The 19,749-nt window shown below is 40.4% G+C and overlaps 1 protein-coding gene across 12 annotated transcripts in view; it reads right to left on the bottom strand.

Annotated features, from left to right (window-relative positions):
- The window catches only part of numb (NUMB endocytic adaptor protein), a 113,952-nt gene that overhangs the window by 4,450 nt on the left and 89,753 nt on the right, over positions 1–19,749 (bottom strand). For 11 of the 12 annotated variants that reach the window (XM_066694849.1, XM_066694853.1, XM_066694852.1 and 8 more), the window contains 6 exons: positions 17,302–17,376; positions 9,307–9,339; positions 8,367–8,441; positions 5,834–5,974; positions 4,578–4,782; positions 3,595–3,909 (listed from right to left, as the gene is read on the bottom strand). In XM_066694849.1, the coding sequence (XP_066550946.1) occupies positions 3,595–3,909; positions 4,578–4,782; positions 5,834–5,974; positions 8,367–8,441; positions 9,307–9,339; positions 17,302–17,376 (844 nt within the window). The remainder of the gene's footprint in view (positions 1–3,594; positions 3,910–4,577; positions 4,783–5,833; positions 5,975–8,366; positions 8,442–9,306; positions 9,340–17,301; positions 17,377–19,749) is intronic. The other variant, XM_066694847.1, reaches the window with a different exon arrangement.

The raw sequence follows: 19,749 nt of genomic DNA, 5'->3' as shown, positions 1-19,749 counted from the left end.
GTATCGTGATCTGATTAACACTGATCATACAATTTAAGTATCCCAGATATTTTCCCTTTATTTCCCTATTATTTATCTGTGGGATAATTCAACTGCATTGCATTAAATCAAGTGCATGTTTGTGTTGTTTAAATCTGTCCTGTGTAGTAGCCACTTAATATCAGTATGAAATATACAGTTGCAGCCAAGCTGATTCTAACTAAATTGACATAACTGATTCTTAAGAACAACTAATAAATGTATATATAAATATGCCTACAACACACTGGGATCCATAACTTACTCAATCTGTTTTTCACAAATTGAGTGTTTTAGCATTTTTCCTGCATATCCACCACATAAGCTTAATCAATGGCAATAAGTGTCACTAAATAAATGTATCAGACATCTATAACATCTCGTGTGGCATCAGCTTTTATTTTGTATGGAAGTTTTTAATGGATCAGGTAAATCGCTAATGTTTCAAGATAGTGATATATTTCTGCAGTTGGTAAACCATCTATAATAGGATTACCATTATGTTAGTAGTATAGCATACATATAGTTACCGGTAATTATGGTTTACCAATATAATGTTTGCTTTTTCATTTGATCGATCATGAACATGAAAATTCAAGTCAGTCTAAACAAGGCAAAGCTAAAAACTGGGACATGTAAACAATTTTGAGATAATTGTTGGGACATCAGGATGTATGGTCACCCAAGTCTTTCATGTTTACATGCATTTATACTGAAAAAAGTGAATTGTATTTTGTCATGGCACTACACTCACCTAAAGGATTATTAGGAACACCATACTAATACTGGTGTTTGACCCCCTTTCGCCTTCAGAACTGCCTTAATTCTACGTGGCATTGATTCAACAAGGTGCTGAAAGCATTCTTTAGAAATGTTGGCCCATATTGATAGGATAGCATCTTGCAGTTGATGGAGATTTGTGGGATGCACATCCAGGGCACGAAGCTCCCGTTCCACCACATCCCAAAGATGCTCTATTGGGTTGAGATCTGGTGACTGTGGGGGCCAGTTTAGTACAGTGAACTCATTGTCATGTTCAAGAAACCAATTTGAAATGATTCGACCTTTGTGACATGGTGCATTATCCTGCTGGAAGTAGCCATCAGAGGATGGGTACATGGTGGTCATAAAGGGATGGACATGGTCAGAAACAATGCTCAGGTAGGCCGTGGCATTTAAACGATGCCCAATTGGCACTAAGGGGCCTAAAGTGTGCCAAGAAAACATCCCCCACACCATTACACCACCACCACCAGCCTGCACAGTGGTAACAAGGCACGATGGATCCATGTTCTCATTCTGTTTACGGCAAATTCTGACTCTACCATCTGAATGTCTCAACAGAAATCGAGACTCATCAGACCAGGCAACATTTTTCCAGTCTTCAACTGTCCAATTTTGGTGAGCTTGTGCAAATTGTAGCCTCTTTTTCCTATTTGTAGTGGAGATGAGTGGTACCCGGTGGGGTCTTCTGCTGTTGTAGCCCATCCGCCTCAAGGTTGTACGTGTTGTGGCTTCACAAATGCTTTGCTGCATACTTCAGTTGTAACGAGTGGTTATTTCAGTCAAAGTTGCTCTTCTATCAGCTTGAATCAGTCGGCCCATTCTCCTCTGACCTCTAGCATCAACAAGGCATTTTCGCCCACAGGACTGCCGCATACTGGATGTTTTTCCCTTTTCACACCATTCTTTGTAAACCCTAGAAATGGTTGTGCGTGAAAATCCCAGTAACTGAGCAGATTGTGAAATACTCAGACCGGCCCGTCTGGCACCAACAACCATGCCACGCTCAAAATTGCTTAAATCACCTTTCTTTCCCATTCAGACATTCAGTTTGGAGTTCAGGAGATTGTCTTGACCAGGACCACACCCCTAAATGCATTGAAGCAACTGCCATGAGATTGGTTGGTTAGATAATTGCATTAACAGGTGTTCCTAATAATCCTTTAGGTGAGTGTATATTGCAGTCCTTTCTCCAGCAGGATTTTCACTATCTTTTTAAACACTTTTAAAATGTCTTACTGCTCCAAGCAATTGATCCTGTGTGGCACTTTCCAACCATACATTAAAAACTACTCAAATTCAATTGTCTTCCCAAGGTAAACACACACATTCTTTCTTGGGAAACGTTTCTACTGCATATCTTGCATCAATTGCGGCCACCATTATTGTAATTACAATGTCAAAATGCAGTGAATTTGTGCCTGGCTACGTAAGGGAACGTAACTGTAGGTACCCCAGACCAGTTTGGGACTCAGCCAGTGCGATGTATGAAACCGTGCCTCCTGAAACTACAGGTGGAGGTGCACCTGAGCCACAGTGGAAACGGGGCATTAGGGTCCTTGGGTCCTTATTTATTCATTTGAATGTATTTATTTTCCCATTTCAGAGTTGAAACATAAGACGAAGCTCTGAATCATAGTTTTATTTAATTATTTTTAAAAGGGGTATTGGATTCGGGCATTACAGTTCATATTGTCTGATTTAAACAAATATATGACTGACTTTAACCAGATTGCATTTACTTTATATTTAACTTTGTAAATCTTTAACCTCCATTTCTTCCAGCAGGAGCTACACAAAGATTTAATGACATTTTAGGTTATGATCTGTACCAAGAATACATACTTTTTCCTTAATAAACATGTTACATAGAAAATGTAAGAGGTCTAGAAGACTGATTACAGCTAGCAAGAAATAAGACATGAAAATAAAGGGCTATGGAGATACTACAATAAATGGCTAAAGTATCAGGTTACATTTACATTCTAAGTGGTCCAATTTGTTGTCATTTTATACTTTCCAACAGCATTGATAATAAATGGCAGTAAAACTGTTGATTAATATACCAATATTTCTCTTATAGCCTTCAGTAACAGATTCCTAGATGTTACCTGTAGTGGCATTGTTTTGTATTAAATATTAGAAGATTCACTTGGATAACAGTACTAAAACAGAAACCTTCATATTCATAGCAATGGCCATGGTACACACATGGAGGGATATATTGCTGCTACTGTATTTCAATGATACTGCACTGATGTGGTAATTTAATATCACATATTTTGTTTCACTCTTCCCCTGAACTCAAGTGATGACTTTGCATCTACAATGCACTTCCTTTTTCTTATGTCTCTGTCCTGACTTTGTCCTTGGTGGATGCCAGGAAGTTGGGTAAAAACAGAACAGCACAGTGTTGCAACTAACAGTCAATTAGTGGCCATATTTTATTCAGGAGATACAGAGCTAAGATTTAATTTTCACCTTAAGGATGAGAAAGGACAATGAGGTTCAGCAGTCTGCCCAGGGTGACGCAGTGACCTTTCGACCCCTCCTTTAGATGACACACCTGTTTAGGCAAGTCTGATCTTCTCATTTTCTTTTTAAAGGTATCTATATGTGGTGATATTGTTACACTTGTAATATTGTGCAGATGTATAACACAATGGTAAACATTGATAAACCGTGCAAGTTGTCTGCTAAACAATCAAAATTATGATAATTTAAATCTCCCTTTACAGCAGCGATTTAGTTTCTGGCTGTTTGTGGAGTGGTCAGAGTCTAGTGGAGTCTTACCGGAATTCTTGATGGGGAAGTCAGACTTGCGCTGCATGGTGGAAGGCAGTTCGTTCATGCGCAGGGACAGCTGTCGTTTGAAGGGTGAAGTCTTCTGGCTGAGGGCAGGGAAGCCACGGAAAGATCCTTGACGTGCGAGAGCCTCCACGGGTGCATGGCGTCTAGGGATGGCATGGGGGTTGGTGTCCTGGCTGACACCAGTGGGGGGAGAAGAGGAGGAAGAGGTGGGGGAGGGAGGGGCAGGGATGGGTGCGGTGACACTGACCACTGCCGGGGCCACACTGACAGTAGCTTGGGTCTTCACGTCTGTCTCGGCTGTGAAGAAAGAAGTCTCTGTGAGGTAGGAAGATCACACACCCTTATCAGGCACATTACTGAATGGCCAGAAATAGGAATAATTTGATCTAAGGGAAGAGAGGTGGCACAAGCTGCAGGACTTTGATTTATTCCCCTTGAACATAGTCTTTGCTGAGATAGGTGACCATTGTTGCCCCTTTTTTAACATGTTAGAATAAATGCCTTCTGTGTAAATCAGTCCTAAAATCCAGCATATTTTATTTTTCTTCAGCTGGTGTTGAATTCAATTTCAGGCTATAGAATAAAACTGGCCTTTCTCCCAGAAATACAATGGGTAAAATAACCATATGCAATGTGCTTCTTGTATTTCTTACTCCAATGCTGGAGTGTTGTGGAGCCACAGAGTGCTAGACCAGCTAATAGCACTCAGGTTCTGAACTGACTTTGTGCAAGGCTGGCAGACAGCTGCACTTCATTAGTTCTGGGATGGTTGGGAGAAATATTATACACATCTTGATAATAACAGATAACCCTTCTAGAGACTACCATGCTACCTCACAGAAGGGTGATTTCTGGCACAGAGAGACACAGAAGACAGACAGGGCCAGTGCCTTCTGGTTCCAATTCCAGTTCCACCTTATCTCTGCTGTCTAACTCTGACAGAGAGCAGACAGACACTCTCGCACCTTTCTTAGAGTCCTGGATCTGCCTCATGACCTCCTCTCTCTCTGCTTGTTCGGTAGCAGTGGTGACACGGAAGGAACCCTCACGGGTGAAGGTGGTGCGGTTGGCGTCGAAAGTGGCTGTCACACCGCACTCCTTCTCCCGCTTCTGTTTGCGCTCCAGACAGGCAGCAAAGGCACAGCCCACCGCATGGCTCAGACGTTCCCCCTGCCGAAACCACAGCCCATCACCCTCCTTGTCCTTACTGACTCTCAAGAGTTCAAAATAAAATTTCCCCAACTCCAGGTCCATGTTTGTGATCCATTAATCAGCTATTTTAACCAACCTAAATGTTATGCTTTGTTAGTACATGCTGCAATGATATTCTACAGATTGTGTATTCATTGATTTATACAAAGACGTTCAAATTCTGGGTTCACTACACTACCCTGAGGTCGGTATCTGACTGAAAGTAAGTGAAAGTAATTGCTTTTAGATTATTTTCTGTGGATGAGTTCCATATCATTCTAAGTTTGGATCATAAAAAGACATTGCAGAAGTTATGAACGACAGTAATGAGCAAGCATTGAACATACTACAGGCACTTATTTTAAATTATGTCAATTGGCAAAAATGGGAATTGTAAAGGTAAAGCAATTTTAAATAATGCTTGTCACCATGCCTGTTCTATATCACAAATGTATTTATGCAATACATTTTATTGCACCTTAAATTTTACTTTCACATTGGAAGCCAATTAAGTTTATTTAATTAGTAAGACCCCCCCCACCCACTGTCATTTGATTTAATGAGCTATATTGGTGTGCTGATATTTAGTCTCTTTTGGTATTTTCCAAATCTGGTCAATTACCACTGAAAACAAAAGATCATGAGATAAGAGGGCGTGCTTTTTCATTCAGATTGTCATGATGCTTTCTTACAGAAAGTGACACACTCACCTCACACAAAAGCCCTGCATGAATACATGCTTCAAGGGCATGGCATTAGACTGCAGTTAAAAAGAATCCTCGTCATGTCACAAATTAAAAGAAAAATTACACCCCACCTCCATTGCTTAGAAAGTGGATCCAACATGTATTTTAAGGGGAGATTGTTCAGAAGATATGAATACTGGCACACATCTGATAACTTGCCAGTTTGCTGTGGTTTCAGTTTTTCTCCTGATAATAGGAGTGTTAGCAGGAGACTTGTCCTGTGCATTGCTCCTCAGCAGACTATGTGGTTGGTGGCAAGAGGGGTGACTAGGAGAGTAGCTCACCGAATCCTTCACAGCCATGAAGCAGTGGCAGATCCAGCGTCGTGTTGTCCCATCTCGGCAGATGTAGGAGAAGGCACGGTCGAAGTTCCTGTCTGGGGCACAGAACGATACCTTCTCTATCGTCTGGTCCAGGATCAGGTCCTTTCAAGATAAAAGGAATGCAAGTCCTTTCAGCAGACATAAAATGACATGTTCACAGAAAAAGTAGAGAATTGATAAACCAATAGTTAAATTGCAAAATATCCAAGCATCCAAAACCAAATCTGTGATACTCTCTGTGTTCACTTGAAAGGTGGTCCAATTTTCAGTTATATAAGTAGGCCTATAGCCCTGTTTAGAACATAGTTCCTTTTATCCGTCTCTTAAGTATTTACAAATCAAAATACACCAAATGAACACTTTTACAAACATTAAACAGTAACTACATACTGATGTAGTACATTGCGAGGTACAAAGCTAAGGTGACACATACAGTACTATAAAAGACAACGTGGGGACTTGATTCAAGTCTTCAAAATCATGAAAGGCATTGATCACACCAAACCAGAGGAGCTTTTCCAGATCTGCAGGGACACATGGACCCGGAGACACAAATGGAAATTGGCCTTCAAGGCATTCAAGACAGAAAACAGGAGACACTTCTTCACACAGAGAGGCGTCACAATCTGAACAAACTCCCCAGCGATGTTGTTGAAGCCAACAATTTGAGAACATTTAAAAACAGACTGGATTGGATCCTTGGATCACTTAAGTTATTAATGGACACCAAATGAGCACGATGGGTCGAATGGCCTCCTCTGGTTTGCATGGCTACCCAAAGTCTCAAAGGTATAAAACATAGGAGCACGTAAGGATGTCCGTTAGGTAAGGGGAACGCATTTCTCCTTCACTGTACTATACTGAATAGAACCGAGGGAAGAAAAGGGCCCTTTTGCAACTATTTAAGACCAAAAACTAACATGTTTAACACTAAACTCTCAAGAGAGTCGGCTGACACAAAATTTCCCAGAGGGGCCAAAGATAGTGTTCCCACCAGAGGTTCAGTGTGGGCATTCTATTTGGGGATTTGCGTTACCTAGGTGTCTGTAGTGTGACTAAGCAGCTCTCCACTTTGCGGCACCATTTGTTGTAATATGAAGCTCTGAATAGGAGGTATACTGATCATTGTAACTGATTTGCTGCTCAAAGCAGTCCATGTCATCCTCAGTGATTGCTTCAGTCTCCACACCCACAGCTTTCACACTGCTGATGAATTTTAATAACTTGGAACAATGTGCTGTTTTCTTATCTGCAGACCATGGAAAATAAGCTTAAGCAACTAAAAGAGGATTCTGAGTTCATTCAAAAAAAAGTTTCTTCTTGATCTGATAGACATGCCTGGACCTGACTGACAGGAGCCTTAAACATGTGGTAACAGCAGGATTGACACACATTACAAAACTGTGATTCATTGATTGAGTGTAGGTAAGTATGGTAAAGTTAGGTTCCACAGTGAATTATTTTATCATATTTGATTACAGTGGCTGTTTGGTACATTTGCACAGGTCATTCAACAAGCTCAGGCAGTGTTCAGGGAAATATTGGGAGTCCCACAAACCCCATTTCTCACTCAATCCCTATGCTATTACTGACATCTCTGCAGCAGAGAAATTATGAATGACGGTAGTGGAAAGAGTCCTGCTGTCCACCAGGTGGCAACAAACTCCAAAGAAACAGCAGCATGCAAACAGCCTTCTGATGTTAAGCAGAGTTCCTTGTAAGGACATGAGAAAGTGCTTAATTTCCAAGATCAAAGGGGTAAAACACAGAATAAAAGAAAACCGAATGCCTGCTAGAGATAGTAAAAAGGTCATATATTCACAAAGGCTCTGGCTCTTTTGCAATCATAAGCAAAGAACCACAGATGACACAAATACCTGACTATTAAGCATTGCACTGAAGGTCAGGGCTGTGATGTCAGAAAGCCTTTACAAAAATAATTAGGGCTACAGCAGTTTATAGCATTGTGAATGAAGAGGGTTTTTGCATATTTTTAAATAGTTCAAAATTTAGCTCTGGAATGCTAATATTTTGCCAAATAAAAAGCTTAAGAAAAATTATGTACAGGTTCCACTGATGTGTCACTGATGCATGGTAAGCCAAGGAAATCCTGGCCGACTTCAAGTTGATTCTGCGTCTGAAGGTTTCTGTTCCAGCTGAGCTCTAACTGACTTAATTGGAACCCTCATTGAACTACAACTGCCAAATTGCCTTGTTTCCTTAATAATAATACAAATGTAGGTTGTAAAACTATGTGAGACGGTTCCAGTAAGGATTTAATCTAGTAACAGAGATCTGCTGGAAAATAAAATAAAGGACACAAGGGTATGGAAGGAATGGGATTGAAAAACAAAGTTGGCAAAGACTGGAACTGGCATGCTCTGGGCTTATAGGGCTCAGCCAGTACTCTCAGCACTGGCCACTCAATAGGGAGCCTCTGATACAAGCTGGGGGAGTAATATTTGGAAGCTGGAAACAAAGACGGGATACCGACCTTGGTCTTGTCGTCCACCACCCTGAGCCCATCCGCTGACACCCACAGCACAGCCTTCACTGCTTTCTTTCCCGCCTTCAAAACAACAGACGAGACAGTGAGACACCACAGATGAGCTCCAGCTCTCTTGCACCACCTTCCACCTCACCCCATCCCACCTCCACAACCATCCATTCCCTCTCCCGCTCCCACACCCAAACCTGCAATTCAAAAGTTACTTGGACCAATACCAAAAAACAAACACACAAAAAAAGGCATAAACCAGAGCACATAAGAATCAGGACTGTTGCAAAGATCACCAAAAAGAAGATGCTGCAGAGATGCAGGCACACAGCACACAGCAGGGAGAGACAGGTGAACCCAATCAGACAACAAAGACCCCGCTCACTGAACACAGTCTCGATTCTCATCATGAGGCAGGTGGGGTAGAAGGGTAGAAGAAGGGAGGGTAGGTGAGGGACACACCATTGATAACTCAGGGTATCATTTCCTAGTGATACCTGCAGCTTTTGAAAAGGATAACCGAGATTATCTTCATGTTAACATTTTTCTAATGCAAATGGAAATTAATATCCATTGTTTCTTGGCTGTGGGGGAAGGATGTACCAATTTCAAAACATATGGTGAGGCTGTCAGGATTTATCCTGGGGGTGAATACCATATCTTTCAATCCATACCACTGAATTGTGGCACTTAACTCTGCTTTAAGCTGGTTGTATATGCAAACCAGTAGAAAGCCTGATAATAAAGATACTGCAGGTGGTGTAACCCTCAAAAAATCCCTGCCCTTCCTCCTCCACACACATCTCCACCCACCACACACATCTCCACCAGCCTGCAAAAATAAGTAAATAAAAAATATCCATCCAACTCCATACAACCCTTTTCACCATCAACAGAAACCAGTGTGTGGGGGGGTGGGTTTAAATTCAGAACTTACTTTTGCAAAGAAGCCTTTGAAGAACTTCCTGTCCTGGAGTGACAGATGTGAGGTCGGGGGGTGGGGGGCAAGGGGAGGGGGAAACAAGGCAGTAGAATGTTACTGAAGGAAGCTACAAGTCCCACGGCTTTATGAGGGAGTGGGAAAGGGTGCTGCCCCCATGGTAGCGAGAGAAAGCACAGTGCGGTGAGGTGTAAGGCTGTCCCATCAGGCGGAAGTGAGAGAGAGAGAAAAATAAAGAAAGAAGAAGAGACTGGGAGCTCATGCACAACCTTGTAGCTCCCTATTCCTGTTTTCCACAGCAGAGTTTTTAGTAAAGGTTAGTAAGGCCTGACAGCAGACTTGAGTCCTCTCCAGAACTGCTATACTGGGCACAAACCATCTCTCACAAGTGGATGAGCATAGGATCCCCCCCATTACCTATTGAGGTTATCTAACAAATAGATGTCATGTCCCAGTTAACAGCAATGGATGATATCACTATTTCAAATGTGAGCTAAACTTGACAGGAGAAACCACAAACAAAGCCGAAGATTTGTCCTTGGATTCTGATCATGCAGGTAAAAGCGGAGAGAATATGTATTACTACTGACTTTAATGGTAACATTTCTGTATTAGGGAATGATCCTTGGTTCTCAGTGTGGAACACCTTAAGCATAATGGCATTAACATAAACAAACACCAGACAGGTGAAGGGGATCTTCCCTGTATTCACTCTAATGCCTGAGGCAGTGAACACATTTCTTTATTTCCCTACCTCCAGCACAAAGCCAGCAGGCAAGAAAATGAACATTACGTCAGGAGTGACAAAGAGCTACGTCACACCCAGGTCTTTCAGGACAAAATGTGCTGTAACAACCTAGGGTGGGTGAGACTTAAGGCCCAGTGACTAGTATGACAGAGTGAGAGTCAATCCTACAGATCTTACTAGATTTGAAAGATTTGTTTTTTAATAAGATCTGGTCTTCATTTACACCACGGCTCAGGAGAGGAAATTTACAGGACTGGTTAAACAGGCCATACATGTTTCTTTCCCTCTTCCTTGTTCTTTAAAAGAGAAAATTGTCTCATATCAGAAGTAGGCTGCTCCTTACAGTAGTCACCCTACATACGTGTGCTCTAAGACGCATTAAATTGAATGTGCTCTGTGTAATGTATATTGCTACTTGCTCAAATGTCATGATCATACATTAACAAACCTGGACCCAGCACACAGCTGATTACTTACTTGATTGTCATGTAAGTGCAAGTTACGATTATATATTATTGTATTGTCATGCTGTTCACAGTAATTAAGCAATAATATTAAGTTAAAAAAGGCTGAGTGCTCGATCCTCTAAATTTATTTTAAAAAGGGAACCTCCAACCACATGTCTGAAGGTGTCCTGTAGTTATAAAACCAAGTGACTCATGAAGAACAGTTGTCCAAAAATCCCTGAAAGTGGAGAGAAGAGATACTGGGCCACGTTCTGTGAAAACACAATCTATGAGAATATACCAACATTAGGATCAATACATTACTAGCAACTGAGTGAGCAAGTTCAGACAAATGGCCTTCCCTAGTTCATCAGGCAAATTTATAAACGAGCAGAAATCTACTCAGCCCTGTCCCAGTTGATATTTTTTTATCGACCCAACCAAAGCACCTCAGAGATAATAATGGACAAGCTGAACAAGGGGAGCTAAGTAATGAGAGAGACATCCACAGCTGGTCTGAGTCATAGGCAGAAACGGTACAATACAGTACTGTGGAGTAAGAGGCAGGCTGCTCTCACTAACTGCTCCAAAGGTAAAGCTGCTGCCAAGTTGGATCATGAATTATTGGGGTATTATTAAGAAGAGCAAATCAGTTTCCAAGAGGAAGTGAGGGAGGGAAAGAAGAAAAAAAACACTGCTATACCATCATGCCTCTGGGGCAAAGTCAAATGCTTCCTAAAACTAGTGGAGAATGCATCTACGCACAATTAGATTTCAAATTGGAAATCAAGGGAAACTTTCCAGTCCGAGTCAAATTCAGAGAGAATTCTGTTAGCAGAAAGGCCTGCTTAGTTCTAACTAATAGACAACTGGAGTAACTGGAAACTAATCCTCGCAAGGTTGTCTTACTATTCTTGACCCCAAATCTGCCCTGCCCACAAGCAATGCTTTTGACTTTGCCTCATATTAGTTAAGTGTTAATAGTAGTGGATACAGTTTCACATCATGGGGCGGAATACAATTTTTAAAAAAGGCCTTGAGTTATTAGTGTTAACGCCAGGCGTGCAATTGTCTCACACTATTCTTTAAAAGAAGGTATACCAAATATATATATATATATAAAGGGAAGAGAAATAGGGGTTGGGGGGGGGGGGGGTGCATTTTGAACTTTAGGCATTTGTCTGTAACCTGCTAAAAACAAATAAAGAAAAAATATTAAACATGTACATGAAAGACCGAAAAATAGGAATAAGAATTTCAACAGAACAGCAACAGTTATGTACATACAGTAGCAGTGGCTTTTTAACTACAGCTCTTCTAAACTTAGCAAGGTAAAATGAATATCCACACAGCAAATACAGCCCAATCCCCATGCATTCCCAAGACTAAAGCAGCACAATACATATAGCCATCAGAGAAACAGGATCCCCTCTCGCTCCCCACCAATAATGGTGTTTAAACAACAAAGACACTTTTACCAGATGTGTCTATTAAGGCTTCAACTCCATCCCAAATAATAAGCAAGATCAGTTCTGCTGTCTGCTTCTCAAGATATGATTGCTAAGTGCAATCAATCAAACCCTACGTTTTCTGGTCTGATTCAAGATATGGTCTCAATTCAAGATAGTTGCAGCAGTAGCATGACTAAGCAAGGTTAAACAGATTTATTTGTAGAAAGTGGGACAGATACACAAGGAGCTTTCGTTGTCTTGGTCTTGATTGATGTGGCCATTAGCTGTGTGGTATGCCAAAAAAAGGTGTTGAAAGGCATTCGAGTAACAAAGACGGGGAATCTGAAACCACACACTGAGATTAAGCTTAGCCAAGAAGAAAGGAAACCATATTGTAAAAAAAGAAAATCTACTGATAAAAGGTGCTCTAGATCAGTGGTTTTAAACCAGTGTGCCGCGAGGGCTCCCCAAGTGTGCCGAGAGATTTTTATCCCCTCAAATATTATGCAATTTGTTTTTGTCAACTTCATAACTGAAATATTTTGTTTGTCGGATTGAATGCACACCTACGCTGAGCTGCAGTGCTAGCAGTGGTAGTGAAATGCAATTGATTAAATGGACACATGTTGAATTTGTTTTTATCTTGCACTCTTGCTTGTCCTTAGGTTGGACTTGTGGACGAAATAGATTTTATAAATATTATTTAATATGTTTGTCCTTGCCCTTATGGTAGGCTTATTTATTTGACCTGAAACTGCTTAAATTAACTGTGGATATATTTTTATCGTGCTCAGCTCAGGTGTGCATTCAGTCCCAAAACATTTCATCAAATAGAATAAAACAGAGGATAGCTTGTCTGATCTGTGTGCTATTGTTTTTCAACAATTGTAATCCCCTTTATTACGTTTAAGCTATTGATCCATCCATCCATCTTCGGGACCGCTTATCCTGGGTAGTGTCATGGGGAAGCCGGAGACCATCCGGTCCGGCATAGGGCACAAGGCAGGAATACACCCAGGACGGGACACGGCAGTTTGGAGAGATCAATCAGCCTAACCCGCATGTCTTTGGATGGTGGGAGGAAACTGCAGTGCCCAGAGAAAACACGTGTAGACACGGGGGTTATGTTTAACCAATTAGTTGAATTAAGTTGTTATGAACTGAACATATTTTGCTGTTAATTTATATTTACTGCGAATAGTTTTTATTGTCTGGACTTGATCTGCCTGCACTAAATAAATTATTTGTATTAAGTAATTCTACTTAAGTTTACTTTTTTTTACCATACCACTAAAGGCCACTCCTTGCACTTCACACATTTGCCCTTTTAATTACTCTTCTACCGATATATTTTAGCACACCATCCCTTAAGGACACAAAACTTAACCACTGCATAGGTGACAACAGTTCTTATTCAAACAGCATATTCACTGTGCTACAAAAGCCTGCTACACAGTTATAGCACTATTCCAAACTCAATTATAGCTTATTAAAATTACAATTAACAGGAATGCATATTATCGGACTGTCAGATACAAGAAATTACAAGATAAATATTTTTAAATGCATCATAAATAGCATTATTATGATTATTTCCTATTTTCTGCTGCTAGCTATAAGTTGATTGCATTCAGTTCAAGAGTCCCCTTTAACACTGCATGTCATTTACACTACCCTGTGTTTAAGACAGCCATCTTTTATACCAGTCTTAAGGCAGGGGTGTATGTATAGTTCTAGAGTCTAGACTAAGAGGTTGTTCTTTTGTTAAGATGGGAGGGTGCTGTGCTCCAGTCTGTGTGCTGTATTGATGACAGACAGCAGCGAATTGTTAGCAGCTACCAGACCTGACCTCAAATTACCCTTCATTCGTACCACTGTTGCCACAAGACCCTGCAGCAAAAATGGGAGGTGCTGCCAGGACCACCAAATATGCATAGGATAGAGATTTCACAGGGTACTAGAACATAAATCAGAATTTGAACAAACTTGTCTTCAAAGTAAGAAAACCCTAAAGTCATGTTATGAAGCAATATCAATACAATTAGTAATCTATGTAGCCCATGAGTCTTGTTAGTGTATGTAATCAGCAATATGAATGCATTTTTTTATTTTTTATTATCTGGATGCTGATGGGCAAAGAACACGCCTGCATGCACTGCAATGCCACAAAATGGGATTGAGAAGTTTTATGCAGAGCTCAAAACTGCCTTCCGGGCCATCTGGAAATAAAGATTAAATTACTACTACTACTACTACTACTACTACTACTACTACTACTACTACTACTACTACTACTACTACTAACAGATAAGAATACATTGTATTTTGTATAGTGCACCACCTTCAGAAAGAACAATCCATTAAAAACAGTTAAATTAAAACTATTCAATAATATATATACACACACATTTAAAATATAATAAAAACTTTAATAAAACAATATAAAGAAGATAAAAGGAGAACAATTGCAATGAAAGACAATAGAAAAAGTTATATAAAATCCATGAAGGAAGCCCGTAACCCCCAGAAATGAAAGAAATATTGCATTCAGTCTTGAATGTGAGTAAGAAAAAGGGCAAGACTAAATTGAAAGTGAAGACTGACTCTTTAGATTTAGCAAAGATTTGCAAAAAGTTTAGGTTGTGTAAGATCTATAGCTAGCCTTCTTAGAAAAGGTTTCTCCTTTCTTTAAAATCAAGCCAAAGACTCACAGAAAAAACAACCTAGTTCAAAGACTAGCACACCTAAACCACATTCACACTGAAACAATTGCCAGCAATTTGCCAGCAAGGTCTGTGTGAATGGAGCAGGAAAATGATTGCCGGCAAAGTCAGCGTCAAGACCTTGCGTGTTGATGCAGTGAGTCAGCTAACTACCGTAACCAATCAGAATAGGGGTGCATTTCTGCGACCACAACCCGACAAGGTTAAGTCACCTTGAACAAAAACTTGTGACCATAATGAGAAACGGACCGGGTTGTTAGAAATGGCTGAGGTTGAAAATGATATAGTCGCAGCAATTCTGAGTGTTATTGATGAACCAACAGGTTGGTGTATGTAATGCTAACTATTGTCACACATGTCAGAAGTTACATACCAATGAATAATACAAAAGATATTATGTCTATACAGGCAAATGTGTTACCCCCTCACACTGGGTTAGTTTAAAACTAAATCTGTTTGGTTCATTTTCTGTGAAACAATGTATCAGTCAGTGTGCTGCTGTTCACTCGTCTTTTCACTGTTTTCAGGACTCCGATCATATTGCAGTAAATCAAGTGAGCTCAGTTCCTTTTGTATTAATAAAACGCCGGATATTTACATTTTTTTTACATTTACATTACATTGCTGCATTCATCTTTCCCTCGATCCTGACTAGTCTCCCAGTTCCTGCCACTGAAAAACATCCCCACAGCATGATGCTGCCACCACCATGCTTCACTGTAGGGATGGTATTGGCCAGGTGATGAGCGGTGCCTGGTTTCCTCCAGACATGACGCTTGCCATTCAGGCCAAAGAGTTCAATCTTTGTTTCATCAGACCACAGAATTTTGTTTCTCATGGTCTGAGAGTCCTTCAGGTGCCTTTTGGCAAACTCCAGGCGGGCTGTCATGTGCCTTTTACTGAGGAGTGGCTTCCGTCTGTCCACTCTACCATACAGGCCTGATTGGTGGAGTGCTGCAGAGATTAGTTAAATAGTTAAGTTACCTGCAAGCCCAAAAGTCCAACTACAAATACAGGAGTGAAAGGATCTCTTTATTTTTTCAGAAAATGATTCACTGGATCAAAGTCTTGATGTGGTTTCAAGGTTTTACAACACAAATCCATGGCATTCTGCTGTGAGAGCAGGAGAACTTTCTGGAAGAGCAGATCTCAAAATCAGCTCTTTTCACCAAGTCCTACAACTAGAATACAAACCATTTGGCACAACACTGTCTCCTGCCAAGGTAAAGCATCCTCACTTTAAATGAGCATCCTATAAAGCAGCAGGGGTTCTTAACCAGGGGTGCTCACACCATCAGGGGGTGCGAAACAAGGGGCAGACAACTTCTCAGCCCCCTCCTCCCTAGTCGACACCTTAACTCAGTGGTTCTCAATCCTGGTCCTGGAGGAGCCCATATCCTGCTGGTTTATATCCTGCTGAGCTCTCAATTACAAAATTGAACTAAATTTCCTAAATCAGAGCCTTTTCATTATTTTGAACAGTAAGGAAATATTTCAAAATATAAGTACAATACAAAGTGCAAGAATACAGTACAGTTCAAGGCATAATTATCTTATTAAGGACCACCTTTTTACCAGTTACACGATTTAAAAAATCTAATCAAATTACTTCAATTAAGGGTTCAATTAAGTAATTGAGATCTCAGCTGTAACAAAAACCAACAGGGTAGGTGTTCCTCCAGGACCAGGACTAGGACTGAGAACCACTGCCTTAACCTAATGGGGGTGCGGGATTACCATAGATCGCTGCAGGGGGTGCGAGTCTGCAAAAAAGTTAAGAACCACTGCTATAAAGGCTCCATAAAAGAGTAGAACAAACTCAGAGTGCATAAGTGTTTAGATCAGGGGTGGCTAACCCTGGTCCTGGAGAGCCACAGGGTCTGCAGGTTTTTGTTATATCCACATCGTAAACTGCTTAATTGAACCAATTATGGGTCTTAATTAGGAAAAATGTCCCTGTGTTCAAGATATGCATTGATTGGTGACCTGGAAAACCTGCAGGATTGTGGCTCTCCAGGATCAGGGTTGGCCACCCCTGGTTTAGATGGATAGGGCTATAACCTTCAACTCAAATTATATTTCCCTTTTTCAAAAACGCCCATTTAAAAAAAATCTTCAAGAAAAAAAAAGACTGGGCTGTATACATATTTCCCAAAAACACAACAATGTAGTTATGAAGGGCATCAATAGTACAGGATGCCTGTTTCACATTTTAAGAAGAAAGTTTTTTGAGTTTATAATTTTATGGAGTAAAAGTTTGTGACTTGTGACTAAACCTTGTGAATATGGAAGCAGTAAACAGCCAGGGTGGGTGGGGGCTGACACTACCCAAGACACCCCCAAGCCCAGTCTGATTATGCAGGAGAATATTACTCTGTTGTGGTCATAATACCAGTATTGCCCCCCAGGTCTTTATCCAGTGTAAATCTGCCAGTGGTCTGTTGTTCGTGTAAGGACAATAGGCTGTCTGAGCTAAGCAGGAATTATCATGGGGAGGGGAGGAGTGGAAAGATACATATGAGAGCCTGATACCTGAGTCAGAGGAAGAGAGAGAGGAAAAAGAGGGGGGTACTGTGTAGTCACAGCCAAGGCAGCCACCCCACCTTCACCTTCAATAAACTTACCGTCTTCAATCTTTTGACAGCATCTTCACAGATGTGCATTCCCCGAGACTCCTCCACCTCCACGTGGCCTAGATACTGAGAGAGAATCACAAAAGATCTATCAGTTTGCTTGAGAGTCTTGAATTTCAAATAAAATGCATCACTGATTTATACCAAGAAAAGGGGGTGGGGGGAGGATATCAATTTACAGTTTTGTAGATCCATGATTAATTTAATTGTAAAACAATGATGTAATATATATATAAAAAAAAAACGTAAATAATGGTTTTAAGTGGATTAATTTAAAATGGATAACTATCGAACACATCTGATCACAAATTTGTTTTTCTGTTGCAAATCAGCGCTTTAGAAATGCCAGGGTCAAGGACAATCATAGGTTAAGAACAATCTCTCTTATGTAAGAAAAGTCCTCTGAAACTATACAGAAAAGTCTTGATTTACAAATATAAAGTGGCCTTTGCTCTTCTGCAACTAATACCACTTAATTAACCAAGAAGAGTAAACAGTCAAATGAATGGCATTACACAGGTAAAATCCTCACCCCTGGCCATACAGATAATGTAGTTACATTACCCTGTTAAAATGGGTTACAAAAATTACTGAAAAGGAACATATTTAATAGATGATGGTAACAAGATAAGTAAAATTTGTATTTTATATTTTATACCAGCAAAAAGAGAATGGCTGTCAGTCCGCAGCAGTCAAAACAATTTAAAAAAAAAAAATCTATGAAATGCTATGAAAACCTAAGCAGACCTTAACATAACAAATGTAAAATTATGTGTCTGAAAATGGGGTGAAGAATAGTAAATGATCAGTATTCCATGCCTGGAATCAACTAGTGTTATTAGGCATGTAATGTCTTGTAGACAACTGTAGAGCATGCCGTTTGTTACCTGGACTTATTGCTGAAGCAATGAAAAAGGTCAATATGATGCATGGGTATCTAAGAACATTGCATTAAAGTTCAGGGAAGTCATTAGAAAGTAATACAACAGCCTAGCTGGAGTACATATGGAAAACTTTATTCAATATGGGAAGCATTTTGTCAGAAATATATATATATAAATTCAAATATAGGCAGCTAGAATTAATCCCAGGCAGAAAGGTTTGAGTAATAAGACATGAAAGGAGCAAAATATGTAAAGCCTTAACAGACTATAACTGAGGGGCAACTTACTGCTGTACAGTGGAGCCGTTATAAATGTATATATAATAATCAACAGTATATATAGACACAGACACCAGACACAAAAAAGTGTCTCAGTAAGGTGTTGGGCCACCATGAGCTGCCAGAACAGCTTCAATGCTCTTAGCACAGATTCTATGAGTCTCTGGACTCTACTGGAGGGATGAACACCATTCTTAAAAAGATATTCCCTCATTTGGTGTTTTGATGGTGGTGGTGGAGAGCGCTGTCTAACATGTCAGTCCAGAATCTCACAAAAGTGTTCAACTGGATTGAGATCCGGTGACTGCGAAGGCCATATGATTCACATCATTTTCATACTCATCACACCATTCAGTGAGACCTTGTGCCCTGTGGATGGGGCATTGTAATCCTAGAAGAGACCACTCCCATCAGGATAGAAATATTTCACCATAGGATAAAGGTGATCACTCAGAATCACTTTGTAATGATTTGCAGTGACCCTTACCTCTAAGGGGACAAATGGACCCAGATCATGCCAGGAAAATGTCCCCCACAGCATAACAGAGCCTCCGGACCCCCTCACTGTAGGGGTCAAGCAGTCAGGCCTGTACTGTTCTCTTGGTGTACGCCACACATGTATTCACCCACATGAGAATATGGTGAAGGATGACTCATCTGACCAGATCACTTTTTCCTACTTCTCTGTAGACCAGTGCCTATGGTTTTTGTACCACTGAACTCTCAAATGTGCATTTGTCTTTGTAATGACTATAATATCCCTCTATGTGTAGTTCTCAATGAACTGTTCTTGCTGACAGTCTGATCATGTCATGCATTGACACTCTCCGTTACCTGGGAAAGAGTTGCTCTTCTGATTTTCCTTACATATCACAGTAATGCACAGTCATCGAATGTGGGCTTTCAACTACAATTTCCAACCCTATTTACTGATGTTTTTCCCATAGATCTAAATGCAGATGTAACCTTAGTTACTGTTCCTATTGAAACACTACCCAGTTGAGTATCTCTGTGACTGAAGCTCCTGCAATTTGTGCCCCAATAATAACCCCTCTTTCAAAGTCACTTAGATCCTTTACTCTTGCCATCTTTATCCAAAATCAAGGTCAACTGGGCCTGCTCAGCATTTTTATACATGCCACAGAGCATGATAGGATGTTAATTGCTTAATTGTATCATGCAGTACACCTCCTTGGAAGCATCTGCATTCGTTATGTTCCTCCACTAATGTATTCAGATTTTTCCTTTAATTTGTATATGTGTATGTATATATATAT

The sequence above is a fragment of the Amia ocellicauda genome, chromosome 21 (genome assembly GCF_036373705.1).
Source record: "Amia ocellicauda isolate fAmiCal2 chromosome 21, fAmiCal2.hap1, whole genome shotgun sequence".
Taxonomy (NCBI): domain Eukaryota; kingdom Metazoa; phylum Chordata; class Actinopteri; order Amiiformes; family Amiidae; genus Amia; species Amia ocellicauda.
The sequence above is the reverse complement of the archived record's forward strand: the minus strand, read 5'-3'. Positions and strand labels throughout refer to the sequence as shown.